This window comes from Dreissena polymorpha, chromosome 8 (assembly GCF_020536995.1).
Source record: "Dreissena polymorpha isolate Duluth1 chromosome 8, UMN_Dpol_1.0, whole genome shotgun sequence".
NCBI lineage: Eukaryota > Metazoa > Mollusca > Bivalvia > Myida > Dreissenidae > Dreissena > Dreissena polymorpha.
The window spans coordinates 29,481,192-29,508,821 of NC_068362.1; the positions used below are offsets into that span (position 1 = coordinate 29,481,192).

Below are 27,630 nucleotides of genomic sequence, written 5' to 3' on the forward strand. Positions count from 1 at the left end.
GCATGCAGCTGAACTATAAGGTGAGTTCTCTAGATGGTCGCGAAAGTATCGACGCAAATAAAGTTTTGTTTGTCGAACATTTGCCAAAATCTCTACAGTCTCTTCTGACTTCAGCGGCATTTGGTAAGTGGAAGCATTTGGCAGGTATATGACTGTCAAAGGTTAATGCCACACAGGTAGAGTTGCTCATAGGGAGTGATACTCCAGAGTCTTTCTGTGTAGAGGAAGAGAGAAAAGGTAACCGGGATGAGCCTCCGTACGCAATACGGTAAATTGGAGCAGTATTAGTCCCACAGGGAAATCCTCGGCCTCCGCCCGCAATGTGAATTTTCAACAAAAGTTAGAAGTACATAGTGAGGTTGAAAACAGATATGAATTTTACTGACTAGGTTAGACAATCGAGGATGAATGTCGCAAGAAGATCGCCGTGCATTGTCCATGATGGAGCATTCTAAATAGAAGGATCGAGAGCAATACAAACTACGACTACCTTGGCGTGATGAACAGGTAAGTTTGCTTAATAAAAAATCCTTAGCCGTCAAACGTTTGGAACAGTTGTTAGATAAACTTTTCAATGATTTGAAAGATAATGCTCTGTACAGAAAGATACCATATCGCCAAGGTGTACGCAAAGCCTGTTGAGGGCAACGGTGAGTGTACATCCAGTAGGGCATAGTACCTTCCCCATCATCATGTATATCCGCCGAATAAGTACCGGACAACATCGCTTAATGATAATGGTAAAAGTTAGTTGTTGTTTTTTTATGAAAGCATGACGTTTTCACCAATTATGAAACTTCAATTCATAATCCAAAAACGACATTGCAACGTCACGCCACAAATACAGTCGTGTCCTTTGAGACAATGCACGGAAACTTGCCGTATCAACAAAGCAAAAGGATCGTGCCCCTTCGGAACCAAGTGTCGGTACCGTCACACAGACGCTTAGACATTCGCCGAGAAGGAACAGCACAATAACAATTACCAGATCGACGAGTCTGAACATGGAAGCGGAATTTATGTTTGAACTATTAAAAAATGGTTTTAACATCGTTGACCAGGCAAAATACCAGAAGTGTTGAAGTAAATAGCGGCATACCAAATTAGAGAATAGCTTGAAAAAGGCATTATGAAGTGGTTTGTTTGAAACGGTGTGTGAGATTATTTAACTTTGATATGTAAAGTTGTTTACTAAAGAGTAGGTAGTTTCGACTTGTATGTATTTTTTATATCTGCATTTTACATGAATGGTATAAATATTATGCGCGCTGTTGAATTGTGTATTTGTGCGCATGATTGATCTAAACGTTGCGCGCTTAATTAGACGGAGTTTGTTAGTTTGTTTTGTAAAATAAAGCATTTACCCTCATAGTATTTTGTTTATTTTGTTTATGTGGTATTGAGTTACTTAATATGGTCTTAATGTAGCAACATGTAGCGCACCAAACATCATGTACGAGGTGATGACCTGTCGGTTACCAGGAGCGGGCTCTTGATCAGTCGCGCGGTTTTCTTGCTCGGCATTGCTTCGTCCCACTGTTATCCATTAGTTTCATTATTTTAATAGGCTTTGTGGTTTGAAATCTGGACCTTTTGAACTTTTATTGAACAATGGTGTATTGCATTTACATAAGAGAATGAATTGAAAAATTAAAATACGCTGTATTTGTATTTAACATGAATGGTATGCGCTCTATAGAATGGTGTATGTATGCGTAAGAGTCTGTTATGTGTTTAGTGTAATGTGGCCTCTAAATTGTTTACAAATTAAAATGTTAAATACGAACGACAAAGACAAAGGGCGAGCACAAAAGGCCACCATGAAACATTATATTCAGGTGAGCTAACACAGATTATTTAAATGCATGCATAACCCTATAACACGTTATACAAGACAGTGAAAGAGAAAAAAGTAAAGAAATAATCCTACAGGAAACATAGTGCAATATAATACCTGCTGAGAAATTTCAATAAATGGTGTTTTTAAGACAAAAACAATACAAGGTATTCGATGTTGAGTATCACAGAAAACCGTATCCAACCCTTACATGACCAGACTAGACGTGTCGACAATTTTGCACATTTGTTAATCAGGTCATGTCTTCAACTATTTTCAGATATTTATTCACGTTCGTCGTACAGTTGACCTCATTACTCTGGAGTTGGGAAAACACCACAAACATGTCGTTTGGCGTCATGTAATGAGCGACTAGCAACTTCTGAAAGGCACAGCCGTTAGGTGGCGCCGTTGTCCACCAGATGTTTTCGTCATGAATGTGCGTTACTTTCAAGTCACGCGCAGAAATTCCGGTAATGAAAACGTCTTCCATAGTTAGGTATTTTGCTATCCGCGCGGATGAATATAGGTCTTGTAAAATAGTTCCATGCATGATGTACGCAATGCCCGAGCAGTACGTTGGAAAATAAGGCTTATCATATTCGGTTTCTGACGTGTACCATTTCGATCTTAGGTCACGATTTGGAGGTGCGTTGCGAAACACGTGACATAAGAAAAATCTACTTGTGTTCGCCAGAGAGATCAGTTTTGTAAAAACATTATCCGTGTTTACATAGACGTCGTCATCCGCTTTCATGTACACTTGAGCGTTTGAACAATAATCGTTGAACCACTGAAGCATTGCAACCGACTTGTAAGTCAGGTTTTGGTACCTGTCTAATATATCCACTTGTATAATGTCTTGATAAAGCTCGAATTCTTTTGCAATATCGTTGTTTCCGCTTATGGATGTACCCAACAGGAAGAACAGCTTTGAATTTGAGGCTTTTCCATTTGCACCCCACGTATTACGAATAGCCTGTCGCCGCTCGGTATACATGGAGCTACTGACGACTATGGTTACCATGGCCCATCGTATCGAATCATTTCTGACGCATGCGCTATGAGGGTTTATGATAAACCGGAATACACGGTTGTTTTGGGAATGATCATCAAAAGGCGGTGCATTGTGTGACTTCCGGCGCGCCAAGGATTCAGGTGTGGTCGATTGTAATGGTAAAATAGCAGTTGCGTTAGGAAACACTGAAAATTATGAAGTCTATAAGTGAGAGTTACTGTGGATATATAGAAAATGTTTTATACATTCGAGTGATAGTAAATTCTTAAAACAATTCCAATTGGATAAAATAAAAAGTATAGACATTCTCTTCAATACCAATAATAATTATAATTATTGAATATTATTTAAGCTTTTCGATGACAACATGACCATAAATATAAAGATGGTATATATAATGATTATCGTAAATTGGCCAAGTGTCGATCAAATGTAGTTAAGTTCACATGAAATCATATGTAAAATAGGTAGATACCGATCTATTCTAAAATAATGGTACTTTTCATGAAATGAATAATTAACTCATCACGTAGATCATTTAAATAGCGTTATAAGCCAGTTTCGGATAAATGCTAAAATTCGGTTATTTTTCGTGTAAAGCATATTCATAGCATTAGCCATTATATGGCAATTTGAGCTACATTATGAACATGCAGGTTTTAAAAAAAATGTCTAGGCATTTAGAGGCATATGCTGTAATGCAGTTCCTCTCAACGGTTATTACTGTTATAGCCTACCTAAACGCCGTACAGTAAAGCTCCGTTCTGGGATCACATGAACGACAAACAGCAGGATGTTGACACAGGCGCATGCGCAGAATATAACGACCAAATACACAACGTCCGTCTTCATCTGCAAAATATAATAATCCGCGTTCTAGAGAAACTGGGCTATTTATTTATATGCGTAAAGTGTAATCCCAGTTTAGCCTGTGCAGTCTACAACACCTTCTGTAATTTCGAATTTCAACCATATCTTAAACATGTAAATGTAAAATGCTATATATTACAAAGTTACGAATGTCATCACATATATAAAGTAGTGAAACAGGTAGATGGAATAGAACGCCAAGGGAACAAAGACTACGTAACAAATGTGATAAATTAGATGACGAATTTCATTTTCTTTTTTAGTGTAACTTATATGATAACGTACGATGAAAATTTCTTAAAGGGATCTTTTCACGCTTTGGTAAATTGACATAATTGAAAAAAGTTGTTACAGATTCGCAAATTTTCGTTTTAGTTATGATATTTGTGAGGAAACAGTAATGCTGAACATTTACCATGGTCTAATATAGCCATTATATGCATCTTTTGACGATTTTAAAACCTAAAAATTATAAAGCGTTGCAACGCGAAACGATTGAATAATTTGGAGAGTTCTGTTTTTGTCGTTAAATTCTGTGAAACTACGAAGATTGCTTATATAAGGTATAAAATACGTCAAGGAAGTGTACTCGGCGGAATAGCTCAGTAGGCTAAAGCGTTATTACTTCAGGACTCTGGCAGGACTCCAGGGGTCACTGGTTCGAAACCTGGTCCGGGCAATGTTCTTTTCCTTTTTTAAATTTTATTCTTGATTTTTTACTGGAGCTTTTACGATCCAATGTTTACATTTATCGATATAAAGCATTTAATGAATAAGTTAAAAAATGCCAAAATCTGTGAAAAGGCACCTTTAAGCAGTATTACCGTCATAGAGCAAATATGTTTAAAACAGTCGAGCTGATTACAAATAATAATTGTGAACTATTACGAAACCTAGCTGCACATGTAAGCAAAGCTTTCGAAGTGAGAAAAGCACATTATACAATGAATCAATATTTATATCGTTTATTGCAATTACGATTTTGTTCGCTTCAAATTGTGTATATTAACGGTAACTGTATCGTTTTCATGCATGCATCATTATGAGTATAGAGTTTACGTAGATATCATAGATATTACAACATTGTATTGATTTATTGTACTTACGTTTTCAATCACTCTATAATATAATAAGAATAATGTGACTCATATGTAAATGATTCTTAATTTGTATACAAAATAATATTACCAACGCAAAACAAATTTACAGCGAAGAGTATTACTTATTATTGTAAATGATTGAAAACACACGTACGTGTTAAACAGTTATGCATATTGATAAGATTCGTAGCTTGAACATATTTGCACAATGACCTAACAATTGAATATCATACAATGTAACGAACAAATCTCCTAAGACTTTCCTATATTTTGTTTCAGTAGGTCAGTCCGTGGGTGGAAATACATATATATTAATCTCTCAAAATTAAATGGAAATAACCTTAACTTGCCTATTCTTCAGTAATAGACAGGTGTCAAGGTAACAAGTATTTTACGAAACAGTTTGTATTAATCCCGAGATTTAATTAACTGAAATCTCAAATGAAACAAATTCAAACATAAGAGATTTAGAAGGGCTGTAATATTAGATTTTCATGTGAGTATGATGTAATTCTTAAGAGTGTACATATACCCACCCTATTTTATGAACATACTCGATAAGCAAATTTGCAAATACACTGATATGAATATTACATCATGATATGTATTTAAGCACTGATTGTCGTCAAATTGTAAATTTATGTAGATATAACATCATGTTGAACAAGGACCATAAAGGTCCATTTTAAATGTGTATATAAGTATATGTATTTGTTGAAATAAAAGTTCTTCTTCTAAAAGGCTAATTAGGGACAACACTTTCCGCCTTGACTGAATTTTTATTGAGAAGAGATTGCATTGGGACGAAAACATCCATACAAGCGGAGAAAATCGTCCCTGTTTAGCCAGTGCGAACTGCAAATCACAAAACTTAAAAAAGCAAGTCAAATAATGATATGTTTGCGTACATAAAAATTGTGCATAACGAAACAATATGATTCGGAAAGAGGCGATACATTGACAACAAGGGATTATTGAGCTCACAGCGGCTAAATGTTCTCGACGAAGAATGACATAAGTTTACTAGATTTGGTTTCATGTAGATTGCCGAGGCAAGAACCATCAAAACGCCTTAACATATCCCCACACACCGGATAAAAACAACGTCGATCTTTGTGGGATTTATATCGTCTACACGAATACCTCTGCGGAATAGTTTTGACGTATTCAGGGTGTTCGCAACACATAGCTTAGATTGTATCTGAGATATGCCATGTTCTATCATCCCTGGGGATGTAGGGGAGCAATCAAGCGTGGGGTGAGATGGCAGAAAGATGATTGACTAGATGAACATTACAGGAAACACTCATTTTATGACAAAAGTCTTTTTTGTTGTTCTTTTTTTCTGAGTATACTACAGAAAACCATATACTTTAATGAGCTGTACATATCAAGAATACGTTATGCAATTATTAAATAATTAAGTTATCACATACATACACTTTGCAGTTGGCAATCACTTAACCCCTTTTAATGATTTATAAATGTATTTCGCCTTCAACTATAATACGTGATTAGTTTAAGTAAGCAAAGAGTCATATATTAAAGCTGACAAAACGGTTATATTTTGAACAGTTTTAAACAGTTATAAACCAATGAAAAAATATGCCTGCCCTTGGGAATAATCCCGGGACTTCAAAAATCAAATGTTAATCGCTATCACTACATCACGCTGACTTGAAAACTGCTTCGTTGTTAAAGAACTTAGTAGTAATACACCTTTTTTTTTTACACATATTCCAAAATATTTTAAGAAAATCGCACACATAATAACCTAGTATTCCTGGCACCGTATTGCAATTCTAAAAGGGAGCACACAATTAATTTGGATATATTGATAAGTCATCCCAAATCAGAATGACTAATTCCCATATGCCTTCATACATTAATCAACGAAAATCCATGTATTCTATATTCTTACAAAAACTATGAAGCAACATACACTTTGTAATAAATAAAACTGTCAAGTAACTTTAACTATTAAAGGGATCTTTTCACGCTTTGGTAAATTGACAAAATTGAAAAAAGTTGTTTCAGATTCGTAAGTTTTCGTTTTAGTTATGATATTTGTGAGGAAACAGTAATAATGAACATTAACCATGCTCTAATATAGCCATTATATGCATCTTTTGACGATTTTAAAACCTAAAAGTTATAAAGCGTTGCAACGCGAAACGATTGAATAATTTGGAGAGTTCTGTTTTTGTCGTTAAATTTTGTGAAACTACGAAGATTGCTTATATAAGGTATAAAATACATCAACAATGTGTACTCGGCGGAATAGCTCAGTAGGCTAAAGCGTTTTTACTTCAGGACTCTGGCAGGACTCCAGGGGTCACTGGTTCGTAACCTGCTCCGGGCAATGTTCTTTTCCTTTTTTTATTTTTTTCTTGATTTTTTACTGGAGCTTTTACGATCCAATGTTTACATTTATCAATATAAAGCATTTAATGAATAAGTTAAAAAAATGCCAAAATCTGTGAAAAGGCCCCTTTAAGTTACTAAAATTATGTGTAGTAATTTTAATTACTAACAGAGAAACATGTTCATGTTATAGTTTATTGCATTCCAAACAATGTCCGTTTTTCAGAATATATTCCCTTGTGTATACAAGTTCAGCCGTTGTATGCCTCAGAAAAATTACATTTTCATTCCTTCAGCAGAAAACAGTTCCCAGCGTCTACATGATGAAAATATTTATTCAAAACTGAAATAAGCTCACCGTTAAAGATATTGTTGTCAGACCAACGAACCCTCCGTAACAGCAATTATTCACGTCTGTGTACACAAATAATTTCTCTGTGTGTAGCTTATAAGCCCGTCTGGCTTTCGTCAAAGATAACAGAGGTTAACCATCGGCAAATAAAAGTAATTACATCCAATAATTCCTACAGATATCTAATTCGACACTTCCATTATTTATTTTAACCCGAAGCGCAAAATAAACACCTTGCAGTAGAAACCATTTGGAACTTAAATGATTGGATGTTGGTATGGAACCTAAGTAAAACAATGGATGTTGCTGTGCGAGTATTTATAAAACAAAAGAATCGTAAGAGTAAATGATGAAAAACACATGAAATCACGAAACGCATTCTTTCTTCTGAACTAAATGCGCGCAATAAATCCAGTAAACATTTCAACCGCCATTTTTGTGTTTCCTTTCGTTGGCAATGATTCTACGCGAGCTATGAATTTATCGTCTGCTACTGTATGCTGATTCCGGAAACATCTGTTTGATATAAGAAGTGCAGACGGATCGGGAACTGATACTAAAAAGATAACATACGGCCGAACACCGCAACCATGTTATGGTGCCATAGAATTTCATTACGATAAAGACGTATCGCGTTAACTAATTCAGGGTGCAGAATTAACGGGGTTTTCAGGGGTTTACACCATGGTTTACACACGGACTGGACAGATTGTAAACACACCGTTAAGAGCTTTATTTTTGTAAATATATCAAGTTATTGAAATTCATTTGGAAAATCGTTGTGGCATAAAAGACAGTTTTTCTTGCAGTTTATGTCGTAATCTAAAACTTTAACCCATTTATGCCTAGCGTCTAGAAAAAAAGGCCTTGGCAAACAGCGTAGACCCAGATGAGACGACGCATGATGCGGCGTCTCATCAGGGTCTGCGCTGTTTACTTAAAGGAATATCTGTAAGAAATTTACTTAATATAGAAATAAGTATACTAGAAATCCCTAATTTTGGAAATAAATTGATCACATTTAGAAGGATGGGAGAGTCCACTAGTTAATACATTGTTTGGCATTTAAACAAGGGTGAACGCGTCCATTTATTTCCTAAGTCGAATTCCCCCTGTCTTATTTATTGTAGAAAACGTATTTTAAAGTCCCTGAGTTTGGTTAGCAATTCCTTCCTGAATTGCGTGGGCCCGATGTAAATATATTGTGTGTAACGATATGAAAAAGCCATAATTTTCACATATTTAAATATACGGTTGCACATTTGAAATACTCTATGTGTCATTATGAATATCAATGTCAAGATGGAAAAAATGAACTGATGAATGTGTCTTACAGCGATTGTTTTGACCAATCATGAAAAGTACCGGCATCAGCCAAATTGGGACAAATTTAAGCGAAAACCCCTGAAGTTGGGGAAATTCGCGTCGTGAAGTCTTCACATTGGGAAATTGGTGTTTTTAACCCATTTATGCCCAGTGGACTCTCCCATCCTTCTAAATTGGATCAATTTATTTCCAAAATTAGGGGTGTCAAGTATATTTATTTCTATATTTAGAATATTTCATAAAGAAATTCATTTAAGCAAACAGCGCAGACCCAGATGAGACGCCGCATTATGCGGCGTCTCATCTGGGTCTACGCTGTTTGCAATGTCCTTTTTTCAGGACGCTAGGCATAAATGGGTTCAGGTTTTGCTCACATATACTTCAACATTGTTCAAGCCATGTAGCTTCATATGGAAAGTAACTGAATATTGCATGTTTTAACCTTCAACTGGGATTTTTTTAGAGCAATTGGGAAATTTGTATGCTTTTTCCAATTGGGAAAGTGCCGTTTTCTGGTACTTTGTAAAGAAGGAAAAAAATCGCTGTTTAAACAGCGAACTATTTCGGGTGCGATTGAGTTCGTTTAGAAATGATACACATGTCCTACATGTTGTTTAAACTTGTAAACAGTTTATGATAGTTGTATAAAATGATATGTTACATAAATTTAGTCAACATCGAAATCCTCATTTGCAGGATGGTTATATGGAACACTAATTTATGCAAACGTGGGTACCATTGCAAGTGAAAGTGGATCTTAAAATGTGTGCCATGAAAAACATGATCTTTTTATGCAGTGTATATATACATTAACACTTGCTTTATCAATAGTCAAGTTAATGCTTAAGAAAAATTGGGGGGGGGGGGCGTGATTGAAGGGGGGGGGGGGGGGGGCGTGATTGAGGGGGCGTGATTGAGGATTAGCAATATGGAATGTCTGAGGACCCTTAATTATTCGGAAATGCTTTCTTTAACCTTCGTTTGGATGCAGCATGCCATGACAAAGTGAAATATGTAAAGAAAGAACTGAACATCGAAATGTGGTATTACAGTTCAAAAATAAAATCTATATGTAGATATAATGCGGCTTAGAATTGTTCCGAAAAAGTCTTTTATTTTTTTTATTTTTGTGACGATCGTTTTAAACCAACAAAAAAACAATTAACACCGATGTCGTTTAATTTATCTAAATATTTTTTCTCACTGATTCATCGTGGGTATGGGGTTGGTGGAAAAAGGTCAGCTCTTCACCGTAACTTATAGCCCATAAACCCTCAAAATCAACGAATATTCCATACAATATTTCGAAAAATAAAGTTAACACATAAACAAATCAATGTTCCCTATAGCAATAGACAAAATTTCAACGATACATGTGGTCTGGTAACATAGATTTAACAAGATACACAATGCTCTGTTTTTATTGTACATTATATTAAGCACATGTTCATGTACCAAGTTTTTGTTCGTGTGTCGTATGAATAGATATTGTTGCGGGAAATTAAAATGAAAGCGCTCCACGCAAAATAAAAGCGAGCATTTCGTATCTGTTTAAATCTATGTTACCATAGCATATCTAGCCTTGAAAGTTTGATAATGAACATTAATTTTTATTGTGTTAACTTTATTTTTTCGAAATAGTGTACGAAATATTCGTTGCTTTTGAGTATTTGTTACTTTAAATGAATTACAAATACACCAATACTTTGTTCAATTCCATGTATACGTACAAACCAAATATAACTGTCATTGCTTTGTGGAAACTGTGCTTATGTGCAACTGTAGTAAACACAAAGATCACATTTAAGAGGTCAAAGGTCATATAATTTATTGCAATGCTGTTTTACCACTAGTGGATGGCCTTGTCATTTCAACCAAGTAAGTTGATGTATCAAAAAGGAGCTTAGTCGTGGTAAAAACTGACAGTATTTCGAAGTTTAGTAATTCCTTTCGCGTCCGAGGCTGCATTTTGTGAGGATGCGGAGTGTGTCACAACATTGCTACCTGATTTGCCTGCCCGACTCGCGAATTTTGATTTATAGCTGCAATTTGCGCATGCGCAACCTAGATGAATGGAGCGTTATGCGCGAAACATAGCCGATGATGACACTATTCGCATATGGAATGGTTTTTCATCGGCGCAAATTTGGCCCTAAATATTACCGAGCCAAAAAGCACCTGTTTTACTACTAGGGTTTTGAATGACATAACATTATTTTACGTATTTAATATTTCAATAAACCGACACAATTTGTCTTATAGGAAATCGTATAATTATGGGGTGCATGGTTTGTTGTTTGTATGTCGTATTCATGGTTTCAATTAACACGTAGCCCGCCAATATGAGCTTCAGTGCTTGATACTTTGGCAAGTATATGTAAGCATATATAACATCGTACTGTCTTCGATTGTGTCATATAATCACGAGATAAATGTCAGTACAACAGTAAGTTAGAAGAACATGCTTTAAATATATGTATAACCCGCATAAGATCAAGGTGGTGTTTAAAAGTTAAAATGCCCTACAATTCACTTGGGTAACTGGGTAACTAAGTGTAAAAAGTTCAGCTTGAAACCGTTGACTGCCCTACTGGAATCAGAGATATGAGAAGCATAGGTTTCGCGTTTACAACCTTTGAATACCATGGGTAACAACGCGAAAGTGCGATGTGCGGGCACCTATCATCCAGGGGTAAAAAGCGAAACAAAAGCCTTAAAATAACACTCCTGTTAAACTTAAATGCACGTGTTTGTATAGTGGTCCATTTTTACCCTAATTGAAATACCAATTGGTTGAATACCAATACAAAATGTATTTGTGCATGAGAATATAGATCCATGCATGCACAAAGTACGTAGGTTCAGGTATTTTTGTGTATTTTAATGTAAAGTTATACAAGGCACGACCATATACCTGTGTATCAATTTCTTCTTCGCTTTTTACATTATCGTTTATGGCATTCTTATTTTTGATTTTTTTTTTCATCTGAAATTTCGGTTCTGTATATTTGTGAATTAATGGGACTTGTTCACAGTTAGGCAAAAATACAACAAGAGGGCTTAAGATGGCTCTAGTTCGCTCACCTGAGAGGAGTCGGTTCATTCAATCTTTACCAAACGTCAAACTTGACCTAGATATTGTCCAGACAAGCATTCTGGTCAAGTTTCATCATTATTGAACCAAAACTCTGGCATATGGAGTGTTTTTGTAAGATTTGACCTGGTGACCTATATTTTGAGTTGACCCCCCTTATCAAACATCAAACTTTGCTTACAAAAATAAATATATTTACCAACATTCATAAAATCTGAAACAAAATTGTGACCTCTAGAGTGTTTACAAGGATTTTGTATAATATAATGAAAATTTGGACAATCTTAGGGCAATAATTATGGCATTAATTATGTGATTTTGCTCATTATCAAACTTGACTGAGATCTTTCAGCAACTTTCATAAGGAATGCTTGAGAAGTGTGAATGTTAGTGTTTACAAACCAAATGTGGACGGACGGATGGTGGACAAAGACCAATCCTAAAACCTCACCTGAGCAATCAGGTGAGCTAAAAAGTGTTTCACCGATCTGAGCCATTTTCCAACTTGTCCGAGAAATCAATAAAACCAATGTATTGACTAAGTTTCAATATGATTAGGCAAAAAATGTGACTTCTATACTGTTCGATCACAAGGTTTCTCTCTAGTCACATAAGGAACAATGCCCAATCCCCCTGGCGGCCATGTTTTTTGACAGATCGGGACCATTTGCGAACTCATCTGAGATATATTTAAAACCAATCTTTTCACCAAGTTTCATGATGAATGGGCAAAAAATGTGACTTATAGAGTGTTCATAAGCTTTTTTACTATATAAATATAAGAAAACTGCCCCCCCCCCCGCAGCCATGTTACCCAACTGACCGGAACCATTTGTGAACTCAACTCTCGTATCAAGGAAACAAATGTTCAGACCAAATTTCATGAAAATTGGGCCAACAATGTGACTTCTAGAGTGTTCACATGTTTTCACTATATACATATAGAGAAAAATGCCCCGCCCACTGGCGGCCATGTTATTCACCGATCTGGACCATTTTCGAACTCGTCCGAGATATCAATAAAACCAATGTTTTGACAAACTTTCATGATGATTGGACAAAAATTGTGACTTCTAGAGTGTTTACAAGGTTTCTCTATAGCCAAATAAGGAAAACTGCCCCCCCCCCCTGGCAGACATGTTATTCAACTGACCGGAACAACTTTCGAACTCAACTCTCATATCAAGGAAACAAATGTTCTGAGCAAATTTCATGCAAATTGGGCCAAAAATGTGACTTCTAGAGTGTTCACATGTTTTCACTATATACATATAGAGAAAAATGCCCCGCCCACTGGCGGCCATGTTTTTTCACCCATCTGGTCCATTTTCGAACTCGTCCGAGATATCAATAAAACCAATGTTTTGACCAACTTTCATGATGACTGGGCAAAAATTGTGACTTCCAGAGTGTTTACAAGGTTTCTCTATAGCCAAATAAGGAAAACTGCCCGGCCCACTGGCGGCCATGTTTTTCAACGGACCAGAACCACTTTTGAACTCAACCAACATATCATTAAGACAAACAATTTGACAAAGTTACATGAAGATTGGGCATAAAATGTGACTTCTACAGTGTTGACAAGTTTTTTCTTTTTTTTTGACCTAGTGACCTAGTTTTTGACCCGGCACAACCCAGTTTCGAACTCGACCGAGATTTCATTGGGACAAAGCTTCTGACCAAGTTTCATGAAGACCAGACAATAAATGTGGCCTCTAGCGTGTTTAGGAACAAATGTGGACGGACGGACGACGGACAATGACCGGTCACAAAAGCTAACCTGAGCAATCAGGTGAGCTAAAAAGTTTAAAACAAGAGGGCCATGATGGCCCTGTATCACTCCACTGTTTTTTCTTTGCGAAAAAAAACGTGCAATGCGCATGGGTTGAAATGTACTCAAGCATGTGACTTTCTCTTCCTATCCCTCGTCCCACTGGGGGTTTAAAGTTGGAAGGGTGAGCATTTTTATATATGGAAAAAGTTACTGCCGTGTTAACTAAACAGACTTAAAAGCCCGGGAATTGTTGCACAGGTCCTTTGCTTATAACGTAGGTACATTGATCTCTCCAAAAGATATTGTCGTTCTTTTTATTTCACATATTTTAAGATGCTGAAGATCTAATCTACGCATTTGATTTGAAACAGATTCACAAGACCCATAGGAATCAAAATGCCTTAACCCTTTACCAAACGACACATTTTGGACTTTCCCAATTTGAAAGAGGTTGCAGACGTCAATTAAATTAAAATGGAATATGAAGAAAATGATCAGGTAGGGTAGAAATAATGGTGATATAAGGAGAAATTGCTCATCAACCCACACATCCCTAAGACCAACAGGCCTGAGAATATTATGATAATCTAAGATTATTTCTTTATATTTATAAATGTATTTAATTAAGTAATACATTTGACTTCTAAGATCAATTCATAACTTATATTAAGAAAATTATAAAATAGTCAGAAATATATATGGATTGTTGAGCAATTGACAATCATATCCACAATTCATGAGTCACAATTCCGCATGGAACAATCAATCATTAGTTATTAAAAAGCAGCATATACAATAGTTAAGAACATTGCGCTTCATTAATTTCAACACCTTCCTTCTATTGGATACAAAGTTTGAGTTTACCGTGCAGTATCATATATTGACTTTTCTTGAAATAATTATGTTCATGGAAGTTGTGTTTTTAAAATCAATAATATATTATTAAACTGGTTTAAACACTACAAAAAAGACATGAAATTAACATGTCATCCAAAATATTTTCATCCGGATATATGGTCACTTTCGACATATTTAAATAAAACCCGACTTTTTTCAGTTTGTAAGAAAAACATTCATAACACATGTTCTTACTTTCATGCCTTTGTAAGCAGTCACCGTCTGACCTAAAATGGCACTAAATGACAAGGTTTTATCTCATGTTTACAAGATGTTGATGTTGTTGTTGGTCACAGCTAAACGGCCGCAGTAATCTCTACTGGTAAACGTCATATGTTCAGTTTTGTGACCCCCGGGGCCGGGTCAAATTTGAGCCCAGGGGAATAATTTGAACAAATTTGGTAGAGGACTATTAAATATCACTACATACCAAATTTAGTAGCCCTAGGCTCTATAATTAAGAACAAGAAGATTTTTAAAGTTTGCACACAATAGGCCTTATTTAAGCATATGTTCATTTTTGTGACCCCTGGGGCAAGGTCAAATTTGTTCCCAGGGGCATAATTTGAACAAACTAAGTAGAGAACTATTATATGTAACTACCTACCGAATTTGGTAGAAATAGGCCCAATGGTTATGGACAAGAAGATTTTTATAGTTTGCACAAAATTGACCCAATATAAGCATATGTTCAATTTTGTGACCCCTGGGGAACGGCCAAAATTGATCCCAGGGGCATAATGTGAACAAACTTGGTAGAGGACTATGTGATGTCATTACATACCAAATTTGGTAGCCCTATGCCATACGGTTATAGACAAGATTTTTTAAGTTTGCACAAAATAGGCCTTATATAAGCAAATTTTCGATTTTTTGACCCCCCAGGGCAGGGTAAAATTTGACCCCAGGGGCATTATTTGAACAAACTTGGTAGAGGACTATTAGATGTCACTACATACCAAATTTGGTAGCCCTAGGCCCAATGGTTATGGACGTAAAGATTTTTTAAGTTTTCACAAAAAAAGGCCTTATAAAAGCAAATTTTTCAATTTTTTGACCCCCTGGGGCAGGGTCAAATTTGACCCCAGGGGCATAATTTGAACAAACTTGGTAGAGGACTATAAGATGTCACTCTATACCAAATTTGGTAGCCCTTGGCCAAATGGTTATGGACAGTTAGATTTTTAAAGTTTTCACAAAATAGGCCTTATATAAGCAAATGTTCAATTTTTTGACCCTCCGGGGCAGGGTCAAATTTAACCCCAGGGGCATGATTTGAACAAACTTGGTAGAGGACTATAAGAAGTCACTACATAGCAAATTTGGTAGCCCTAGGCCCAATGGTTATGGACAAGATTTTTTTTAAAGTTTGCACAAAATAGGCCTTATATAAGCAAATTTTCAATTTTTTAACCCCCCGGGGCAGGGTCAAATTTGACCCCAGTGGCATAATTTGAACAAACTTGGTAGAGGACTATAAGATGTAACTACATAGCAAATTTGGTAGCCCTAGGCCCAATGGCTATGGACAAGAAGATTTTTAAAGTTTGCACAAAATAGGCCTTATATAAGCAAGTTTTCAATTTTTTAACCCCCTGGGGCAGGGTCAAATTTGACCCCAGGGGCATAATTTGAACAAACTTGGTAGAGGACTATAAGATGTCACTACATACCAAATTTGGTAGCGCTAGGTCCAATGGTTATGGACAAGAAGATTTTTAAAGTTTGCACAAAATAGGCCTTATATAAGCAAATTTTCAATTTTTTAACCCCCTGGGGCAGGGTCAAATTTGACCCCAGGGACATAATTTGAACAAACTTGGTAGATTACTATAAGATTTCACTACATACTAAATTTGGTAGCCCTACGCCCAATGGTTATGGACAAGAAGATTTTTAAAGTTTGCACAAAAAAGGCCTTATATAAGCAAATTTTCAATTTTTTGACCCCCCGGGGCAGGGTCAAATTTAACCCCAGGGGCATAATTTGAACAAACTTGGTAGAGGACTATAAGATGTCACTACATAGCAAATTTGGTAGCCCTAGGCCCAATGGTTATGGACAAGAATATTTTTAAAGTTTGCACAAAATAGGCCTTATATAAGGAAATTTTCAATTTTTTGACCCCCCCGGGCAGGGTCAAATTTGACCCCAGGGGCATAATTTGAACAAACTTGGTAGAGGACTATAAGATGTCACTACATACTAAATTTGGTAGCCCTAGGCCCAATGGTTATGGACAAGTAGATTTATAAAGTTTGCACAAAATAGGCCTTAATAAGCAAATTTTCATTTTTTGACCCCCCTGGGCAGGGTCAAATTTAACCCCAGGGGCATAGTTTGAACAAATTTAAAAGAGGTTCACCACATTAACATTCCTGAGAAATTTCATCAGAATTGGACCAATAGTTTAGGAGAGGAAGATGTTTAAAGAAAAAGTTAACGCAAGGACGCACACACGACGGACACAAGACCATGACATAAGCCCCGCTGGCCTTTGGCCAGTGGAGCCAAAAAAAACACACACCACATGTTTGTATATTGATAATCATCAATTGAAACCAGGCAAATACTAAGGTGTTTCTAGTACCATCCAAATTAAAAAGCTGGGATGGAGCCATGGTAGCGCATTAGATTTTTATTCTAGAATTCCCGGGTTTGAACTATAGTGCAGGCACATCTTTGTATTTTGCCATTTGCCTTGTTAGTATAATTAGCTTGAACTTTGCCAAATCTTAAAGTTTTGTCAGTAAAATAATATCTTGACATTTTTCAATAAAACGAAAATCTGTTAACAAGTCCTTTAAAAATCCAACAAGACCTTTCTTTATAAGGGTAAGCGACAGTGGTAATAATGAAACATCCACAACTTGTACTTGGCTGAAGTGTGTACTTAGTAGCAATGACTTAACACAACATACATCAAATAATAAATATTGTTTATTCTTCTCGCATAACCTTCATACAATATATGTTGTAAACATTTAAGTTCAATAATACTTTGTCACTAAAGAATTATGAATTTACAGTCATCATTGCACAGAAAAAGTCATCAGCATAAATAAAAGAAAAAGCAACTAGTTGTTAAGGAACGATGTCAACATGTATTAGCCTTTTCATCATGATGAACATGTCCACAGAAGTTATTTTAAGGTGGCTCATTTTATTCTCTTTATATATAATGTTGACTAATTAATTCCCAACTTACCAGGGACAAACACACAGGAACATATTCATAAAAGAATCTCAAAGAAACGTAATATACATGTACCATTAAACTCCAACAGTTATTTCATGATTTCAAATGCCTTTTCCAACATTATGGTAACACATTAAGTATTAACATCAATACTCACTCTAAAGATGTTTCCAAGTTAATTTTAGATAATGTTAGATAAATTAATGCAGCTTTTCTTTGAAACAATGAAATCATTCAGAATCCAGCAAGTCTTTGTACAGCACTGTTAGTTTATGTCACTGTGTTTTTTTTTATCGGAACTGGATTTGGCTTATTCGAAGCCCGATGCAGTCTTTTCCAATTTCTGTCACCTAAAAAAACAAGAGGAATATGTTAAACTTACTGGTCATGTACGTAATTCCGGCCACTTTTGGGACTATTTAAAAAAATATTTAGTGTTAGGCAACTGGTTGAAACTAAACTTCACATATACAATCCTGGGTTCAAAACTCACCTAGCATGAAAATTTAAATAGAATTAGATCGGTGAATGTTACTTAATGAACAGAAAATGATGACATGTAAACTATCCATTTTCGTAGGTTAAATGTACCTTAAAAATCGGCCACTTTTCAGTTTTATCTGCAGATAAAATTACAAAGCAATATCTTTAGACAAATGTCCTAAATTTCAGAGTATTAATCAATGTTTATAATATTAAATATTGTGACTTGAAATTTAAAATAAATGCAAAATTATTATACCAGTTACTCCCCCTACCTATTTTAATAAATATAAACAATGGGAAACTGCTAATTCATAAAAAAATATTTGTTTATTAATGGGTTTAATCAATTTTTTCAAACATAGCTAAAAAAGTAAAAACATTTTGTTTAAAAAGTTTACTTCAGTGTTGATTATTAGTAAACGCTTATATATAATATTAAAACATGTAAACTAGTAATATTCTTATCAAGGGAGATAATTCATATATAAAACATTTATATATAGGTTCTGATTTTTATGTTTTGAATATAAATTTTTGTACAATTAATTGTGAAACTTTAATTAAAGTTTATTAGATAAAATAAAAATAATTTTATCAAATATATTTGTTTCTTATATGAATATAATTGTTGCAACTAATGATGACATCACTTTCCCCACGAGCCAAATATTTCCTGCTATATTTGTGACATTTTAACACAAAAGTTTACAGTGATATGGTTCTTACATTTGCAAAATATTGAGAGTAGGAATGGTTTTTATGTTGATTTTTCTAAATAAAAACAAAATATGTGCGTTAAGATCATGAAAATGATTTTACACAGGTGGCCGATTTTTTACGTACAGGCCGAAATTACGTACATGACCAGTAGTATACAAATGTATACATAAATATGTCCACACAGACCTCGAAACTAACTACCATTTACTGCAAATAATTTTGGAACTCTTTCTTTAAAATGCTGTTTTAAGGAGATGATAATAAATAAATATTGTTTTAAAGAAGCACAATTTATTAATATTTTTTATATTTGTCACTAGACAAGACTTATAAAACAAATTCATGTAAGATAAACAATCCCCGCTGAAATTGTCAAAGACTGATCTAGGATGGGACTTTCTCCACAGAGAAAATTTAAGCTAAGAAGCAAGTCTCTTGGAACTGATTCAAAGTGCAAACAGCAACTCTACCTAACCAATCTCAGTTTTCTCAACACATGAATTCCGTCATGCAAAAATTGGTCTTATGCCATATTTGGCCAGCGTTGTTAACCCTTTCAGTGTGGGAACCGAATTTTGAAGGCCTTTGCAAACAGTTTGGATCCAGATGAGACGCCACAGACGTGGCGTCTCATCTGGATCCAAACTGTTTGCTATTCTGATTGTATTCTTTGAAAAACAATGAAAGAAAATGCTAAAAATTTCCCAGCATGCAAAGGGTTAAAGACAGTGTAGCTCCTAACATACTCAGCAAATGAGCAGGCTAATCTTGAGCTATGCTGCCCATATATTGCATAAAGCCCATTTGTACGACTTACCTTGGACACTCTGCACACCTGTCCCTTATACTCAGGCAGGTAACACGCACCACTTAACGGGCACTTAACTACTGGCTTGCCCCTACAAACAGAGGAATCTCTATTTAGTAAGGACATTCGAAAATCAACAATATACCAATGTTAAAGGTATTTGATATAGAACAACATCAATGATCTGTTAAGGTCACTTAATGTTTATTTTGCTTCAAACATCGAACCATTATAAAGTCTGCTTTTTCAAAGTTTTTTGGTCAGGGAAAGTGGAAACACATTTTTTATGCAATTTACTGGTACTCAATTAGTATACATTTTTTTACTAGTTGTTTATAAACAAACATGTCTTGTAAAAAAAACACAATCTTACAGACATAAAAACATTACAGCAGATTAGAAATTTTAATATTGTTTGTATAAGATATGACCAGCAAATATGCAAACAAGTAAATGCCAGAATGATCCTTGGTACAAATCTTAGAGCTTTAGCATAACACATATTTAAAGAACGCTAATACAGAATTATTATGTTGATATCTTATCCAGTGAAACGCAAAAAAAGAGCTTTATAAACTGCCAAATTTGTTTCTCACAAAAGTTACTTTATGTGAACCGTTCCACAACCAAACCTTTTGGTGTTATTAGTGGTGACAAATAGGAAAATTAAACTTCAACGTCACTATTTAGTCAATGGTTTGCAAACCAGATGATGCTCAATTAACATGGAGCGAAGAACCATAAAAGCAGTGTGTGTATCAAATAATGCGATGAATTTGCTTTTGACTTGCTTTTGATAAATTATTATCAAGTCGAATGTAGCCAAACTCGTCACGTGTAGTAATATGGTTTTAACAAGTAGCTTTAATTGAACAAATTTTATTATGTACGCTAGTGATTGGTGTCCATGTTTATTTGTTAAATAGTCATCAACCAAATAGTAACAAATTTGGTTATAAATAGTTTAAAGGTTGTCTGGGGCTACTTAGCATATAGTACTAAATTTTACCAAAAAGCACAGCATAAAATCACCACCAAAGGCAGATTCATAATTTACACAGCTCTTCTGTCCAGTCTGAATTAGTTAGGTTATGGTTGCAAAGAAGGAGCTGATGTTTGACAGAATTGTTAGACAAATCAATCTAGATTCAACAGCAAAGATATTGTTAAAATGATGTGACTTCTTTGCATTGAAATTTCAAATCAAACAATGTGTGTATTCTAATACATTAATTAAATGAAAACCTATTTCCGTAATGTCCCAAAAGTATGTCTATTAAAGGGGCCTTTTCACAGATTTTGGCATGTTTTAAGGTTTGTCATTAAATGCTTTATATTGATAAATGTTAACATTAAATTTTAAAAGCTCCAGTAAAAAATCAAAAATAAAATTTAAAAAAGGAAAAAAAGTAGCCCACAGCAGGGCTCGAACCAATGACTGCCGGAATCCTGAAGTAAAAACGCATTAGCCAACTGAGTTATCCTGCCAAGTATACATAAGATGCATATTTGATATGTATATAAGCAATCTTCGTAGTTTCACAAATTTAAACGACAACAACAGAACTCTCCAAATTATTCAATCGTTTCGCGTTGCAACGCTTTATAATTTTTAGGTTTTTATATCGTCAAAAGATGCATATAATAGCTATATTAGACCATGGCAAATGTTCAGTAATACTGTTTCCTCACAAATATCATAACTAAACCGAAAATTTGCGAATCTGAAACAACTTTTTTCGATTATGTCAATTTACCAAACTGTGAAAAGATCCCTTTAAAGTTATAAACATGAAACCATACTATCTAAAAGGATGAATGGAAATTGACTTTTTTTCAAATTATCACTATTCATGTTTACATATATGTTATGTTTGTTATCCATTTTGAATTTCATCTCAAATTGCATTTGATATTTCAAACTTACAATGATTCTGCCGGTTACTAAAGAGCACTTTTAAAAATGAAAAATACAATAATAACTTTATAGCAATGCAAATGCCCTACACTCTGGCAATTTTTAATGTTATAATGTATGTAAAAAATATTAATTTGTAATGAACAGTCACAATTGTAAAATAGACTCCTTGCACTTCCTTGTATTCCAGGGGTTTAAGCAACTTACTTGTATATGGGGGTGTAAGAGGCTGCACAGATGTCAAACGGATTGTGTTCATCATATTTAAGGTCTTGTTCATCTGTTGGGTTCTTTTCACAAGCCGCTAGAATCTTCCTGGCCTGAAATGTTGAAAGTAAACTAAAGTTAAATGGCTCTGCAATCATGACCTCCAAATTAAGTCGTGAATTTCTATATAGTCATGTGGCAACAGAACTTTTCCAAGATTATAATTTTTGTTACCCATGTTTTTCATATGATAATTTGATAAACTTTGAAGAGGATAACTAGATGATGTAACACTCCAATCATTCAACCACTGATTTTTAAAATAAGTTAGTTAAGAATTTTACTTAAATCATGTGATCCTAGGGTGTGGCAAGTTTTTACTCCAAAGGCATGATTTCAACAATCTTTGTAAAGAATTGGAGTTTTTACCGTAGTAGCAATATCCGGTTTGGGTCCCAGCTCTAATAGTCGTCTTGCGAAGGAAGCAGCGGTCTTGCAGTTCTTCAGTTTAAAGAACAGCGTCATGGCCGTTCTCAGTGTCAGAATCAGGTGAACAGGCTGCAACTTGCAGTGAGTGAAGTAGGCAGCCATCTGCAGCGAAATAATCAAGCATCACGTGGATGTGAACAATGTTGAATGAACAAGAGCTGTCAGAGGACAGAACGCTTGACTATTCGAGTGCTTGACAGTACAACGTAAGCCATGATGGGGAAATTGTTCATATTCAATAATTTATAAGACGATCTTTCAAAAATAATAAAAAGGAAAAAAAAAATTTTTGGGGGGGGGGGTGGTAGGGGGGGTTGAGAGGGGGTATAACGAGGGGTGTGGTCATTTATTAGATGATCTTTCAAAAATAAAAAAAGGAAAGAAAAGGGGGGGGGGGCAGGGATTCTGGGTTGGGGTGTGGGGTATTGTTTGGGTGGAATCCATTGTGGTATTCAGGTAAGTGTTGTTTTGTCAAAGTATTAATACAATCTGATCATAAATGAAGAAGTTATGACAATTTAAGCAAAATGTTCAATTATCTAAGTATAAAAGGGGCCATAATTCTGTCAAAATGCTTGATACAGTTGTCTGCTCTTGTTTATAAGTTGGGGTCATGTTGGTAAACAAGTATGCAAAATATGAAAGCAATATGTCAAGGGACATAGGAAATATATTAGGGGTAGTACGCAAACTTTAACATAAATTTATCAATAATATGCATATTCTAAGTATAAAAGGGGCAATAATTATGTCAAAATGCTTGATACTGTGATCTGCTCTTGTTTATAGGTTGGGGTCATGTTGGTAAACAAGTATGCGAACTATAAAAGCAATATGTCAGAACTATAAAAGCAATATGTCAAAGGACATGGGAAATATTTGTGGTAGTACGCAAACTTTAACATAGATTTATCAATAATATGCATATTCTTAGTATAAAAGGGGCAATAATTCTGTCAAAATGCTTGATACAGTTGTCTGCTCTTGTTTATGGGTTGGGTCATGATGGTAATATGTCAAGCAATATGTCAAGGAACATTGAAAATATTCGGGGTAGTACACAAACTTTAACATTTGCACCGTACGGGAACGGCAACGCCGATGCCAGAGTGAGTAGAATAGCTCCACTATATGTATTTCATATATAGTAGTAGAGCTAAAAATGTCACTTATTTTTAACTGTTTTACACCAGAAAAAAATTATCGCAGTGAATGAAGTAGGCAGCCATCTGCAGGGAAATAATCAAACATCATGTCGATGTGAAGAATGTTGAATGAAAAATGTCACTTATTTTTAACTGTTTTACACTAGAAAAAAATAATCGAGCTTCAATTAATGTGTCTGAGGATAATCCTTTTAAAATTGCTGCATGACATTATCAAACACCAAGAACACATGACTTAAACTGCCAAATCAGACCCTCATGTCTAGACTTTTATACGGGACAAAAAGCTAAAGAAGAATTTGTTTATGTTAATGACCATTTTCAAATATAGTCCATTGCATTATGTCTTCATGTCTTCATTAGATGTTTAATGCACACTTACAATACGACAATATGAAAATTGTTAGCTTAAGCTTCTTATGCATTAGCATAATTTACACCTAACTTTTGAGAATTTCAGAAATCTGGGGTCAGGTGAGCATAAAACATACTTCATCTGATTAGCAGTATATATTTACACGGTATTTAATTTGGTAAGAAAACTGAAGTAAAAAAAGCAACTTATAATAGCATAAATACAATTTTTCGTTTCAATTTTAGTATCAGCACAATACTTAATAAATTTATCACTAAGGATAAATAAACAATGTAGCAGCGTAAAACGCAAATTCCTAGTATTGCGCAATATGGACACGCCCTCCTGTCTTACCTCACACAACCGTTTCTGTTCCTGCAATGAGTCTTTGGGCATGTCCTTCCTTGCCATCTCCATCGTGAGACCCACGATGTATTCCCTGCAGATCTCAACCAACTGCTGGGCCTGAAACACAGTATACACTGCTGAACAGAAGCAACTAAAGCCAAGCCTAACAAAAGTCATTGCTTCCACTAACATCGCACACAAAATTAAGGTAAATTAATAAAAGCTTTAAGCAGGTCGAAAAATAAATATTAATATTCAAACCTCTGATATTTCCTGCTTAGTGTCCACAACAAGCAATGGCACACTGAGTAGAAGTGTTCTGAACTTCTCTGCTGCCTCTGCAAACTTTCCCGCTGTGGTGAGGTTATATGCCACCTGGAGTTGCTGAACGAGGTTGTTCAACTTCAGACCCACTGCAGGGACTCCCGATCTGCCACCTGCCTCCTTCCTGTGAGGGAAAATACGTTGATATCGTAATTATAACTAGTGTTGTAAACGTTATTAACCCTTTACCACTTAGATATGTATTTTTATGCATTTGTAGTCCCTTAAAAAGTTAAATTAAGTTTAAGATTTTTCTTACTATATTCAAGTTTTAAGGCTTCATTTCCAATCCTTTGATACTGCTGAGCAGCAAACAAGTTACTCGCAGGCTGTTCTGGTTTTATGCTGTTTGCAAATAGCCATTTTCGCTTTGCCTCTTTGTGGGAAAGGGTTAATCAGCTTTGGCGATTTAAAATGAATACGGTTACCGGTATTTGTCCCTATCCAAATTGACCGAGGTAAAAAGGAAAGGTTCTAATGTGTAGAAAACTAGATGTTTCGCTGACACACAGACTCAGAAAATGACAATGTTTGGTTCTAATAGAACATCTGAATTTAAAATGTAAATGAAATATAATTTCATATATTAACTTCTGAATTACTTTTGAAAGTCTTAAGTTCATATTGAACAGATTGACAAACTGTCTTCACCAGTTGATAGGCAAGACATCAAAATTTAAAAACATCTGAGAACATTCTTAAATCATGTGCATCATGCTTGTTATTTGAGGGAAGAGCTTCATATGGACTTTCAATCATGTGACAGTGGTCTAACTACCAATTAAAGTCGCCTGCCTAGTGGATATGGTGTCCGCCTAGCGACCAAAAGATCATGGGTTTGATCCCCACTGTAGGAGCATTCAACAGACCTCCCAAATAGACAGCAAGGACTGATTCTACCCAGGAAATGGACTTATTGAGCTTAAATAAATAGGATTTAAACTACCAACCAGTTTCTGTGTGGGTGGCCAAACAGCGGTGGTAGGGAAGGCAGGCCCTGGTGACACGTCCGTGACCGACTGTACGTGGCCATGAACAGCTGCCGGTACTCCTCAAAGTTCACCACCCCCACTTGGTCATGCAGAAGCTGTCCAATGAGATATGGTATTGTATATTACCGGTATATTGTGATCTCAATAAATAACAAGAGCACCGCAGAACGGGTGCCACGTTCGGCTGCAAAAGCTTGTCAGAATTTTTTCTTTTTAGAGGTCACAGTGACCTTGACCTTTGACCAAGTGACCCAAAAATGGGTGTGGCGTGTAGAACTCGTCAAGGTGCATCTACATATGAAGTTTCAAAGTTGTAGGTGGAAGCACTTTGATTTTAGAGCCTATGTTAAAGTTTTATATTAGAGGTCACAGCAACCTTGACCTTTGACCTAGTGACCCAAAAATGGATGTGGCGTGTAGAACTCATCAAGGTGCAATTACATATGAAGTTTCAAAGTTGTAGGTGGAAGCACTTTGAATTTAGAGCCTATGTTAAAGTTTTATATTAGAGGTCACAGTGACCTTGACCTTTGACCTAGTGACCCAAAAATGTGTGTGGCATGTAAATCTCATCAAGGTGCATCTACATATGAAGTTTCAAAGTTGTAGGTGGAAGCACTTTGATTTTGGAGCCAATGCTAAGGTTTAAGCACAACGCCTACGGCGGACGACGAGCTGGCTATGACAATACCAAGGGTTTTCTCCGGAAACAGCAGAGCAAAAAATTAATAAATATTTAAAGCTCTTAGTTTCAAAAGTTTTAAAACAAGGGACAAAATTGTCACAAAACCAGGTTTTCAATTTGAAAGAAAAAGTCTGATAAAGGGAGACATTTCAAAATGTGCATTGTTACCCCCTTGTGTAAGATTTAATCTATTTTTACTCGTGGCGACCTTGCTTTCAATTTGGAAAAAAAGAAAAAGAGTCTGATAAAGGGAGACCAACTTAAAATGTGCATTGTTACCGATTGTTCAAAGTAACCCCACTTCTTTCAAAATCAATCTATTTTTAGATGTGGCGACCTTGACCTTGGAGATATTGACGTAATTCTTTCGCGCTACACACCGTCCAATGATGGTGAACAAATGTGCCAAATGATTTTAAAATCTCACAATGAAGGACATAGTTATTGTCCGGAGAAGCTCATTTATGGCCATTTTTGACCTTTGAACTCAAAGAGTGACCTTGACTTTGGAGATATCGACGTCATTCTTTCCCGTGACACACCGTCTAAAGATGGTTAACAAATGTGCCAAATTATTTTTATATCTCACAATGAACGACAAAGTCATGGCCCGGACAAGCTCATTTATGACCATTTTTTACCTTTGAACTCAAATTGTGACCTTGACCTTGGAGATATCGACGTAATTCTTTCGCGCGACACACCGTCTAATGATGGTGAACAAATGTGCCAAATGATTTTAAAATCTCACAATGAACGACAAAGTTATGGCCCGGAAGCTTGTTCCGCCCGCCCGCCGACATTCTCCAATCTAACAACCAGTTTTTTCCTTCAGAAAACCTGGTTTATGATATAAATGCTTAATTCAATATTATTTTTGTTTCTGAATACTTCTTAAATGCTTGGCAGATTACACATTTTTACAATCAATCTTTCCTGTACATGCCCTTACACAATCACTTTGATACAAGCTAACTGACTTAATAATCCAATAGAAGCAAAAAGTAACTGCATCAATTTCAATGCCATTTTGAATGTACACTTTTGGCAAGGATAAAGAAAATATTGATCAAATCAATGTTCAAGTGTTTAACATTATTCGTTAAATTTTGAAGTCAATATTATATTGTACAAACTTACTCTCATGGCTGTCTCAAACGAGCCTGCCAGTACATGGTCCACTGGCAGCTGCGAATTATTGCACCACACCTGAAACAGACAAAATAATGAATGTCTTAAAAATCAAACAGAACAAACAAATTACAATATTATTTCCCATAACTGTTGAGTAGACTAACCC

The 27,630-nt window shown here is 35.5% G+C and overlaps 2 protein-coding genes across 3 annotated transcripts in view; both read right to left on the reverse strand.

Annotated features, from left to right (window-relative positions):
- Positions 1–1,588: 1,588 nt before the first annotated feature.
- The window catches only part of LOC127842768 (beta-1,3-galactosyltransferase 5-like), a 194,666-nt gene continuing 168,624 nt past the window's right edge, over positions 1,589–27,630 (reverse strand). The window contains exons 2-4 of one of the 2 annotated variants that reach the window (XM_052372479.1): positions 7,548–7,774; positions 3,593–3,707; positions 1,589–3,040 (exon numbers count right to left, since the gene is read on the reverse strand). In XM_052372479.1, the coding sequence (XP_052228439.1) occupies positions 2,091–3,040; positions 3,593–3,707 (1,065 nt within the window). In that variant the 5' untranslated portion in view covers positions 7,548–7,774 and the 3' untranslated portion in view covers positions 1,589–2,090. Of the gene's footprint in view, positions 3,041–3,592; positions 3,708–7,547; positions 8,001–27,630 lie in introns of those variants that run through there. The other variant, XM_052372478.1, reaches the window with a different exon arrangement.
- The window catches only part of LOC127842767 (coatomer subunit alpha-like), a 51,091-nt gene continuing 41,018 nt past the window's right edge, over positions 17,558–27,630 (reverse strand). The window contains exons 22-29 of the mRNA XM_052372477.1: positions 27,471–27,539; positions 25,604–25,740; positions 24,591–24,777; positions 24,336–24,446; positions 22,401–22,562; positions 21,972–22,084; positions 19,856–19,937; positions 17,558–18,182 (exon numbers count right to left, since the gene is read on the reverse strand). Coding sequence (XP_052228437.1) covers positions 18,123–18,182; positions 19,856–19,937; positions 21,972–22,084; positions 22,401–22,562; positions 24,336–24,446; positions 24,591–24,777; positions 25,604–25,740; positions 27,471–27,539 — 921 coding nt within the window. The 3' untranslated portion in view covers positions 17,558–18,122. The remainder of the gene's footprint in view (positions 18,183–19,855; positions 19,938–21,971; positions 22,085–22,400; positions 22,563–24,335; positions 24,447–24,590; positions 24,778–25,603; positions 25,741–27,470; positions 27,540–27,630) is intronic.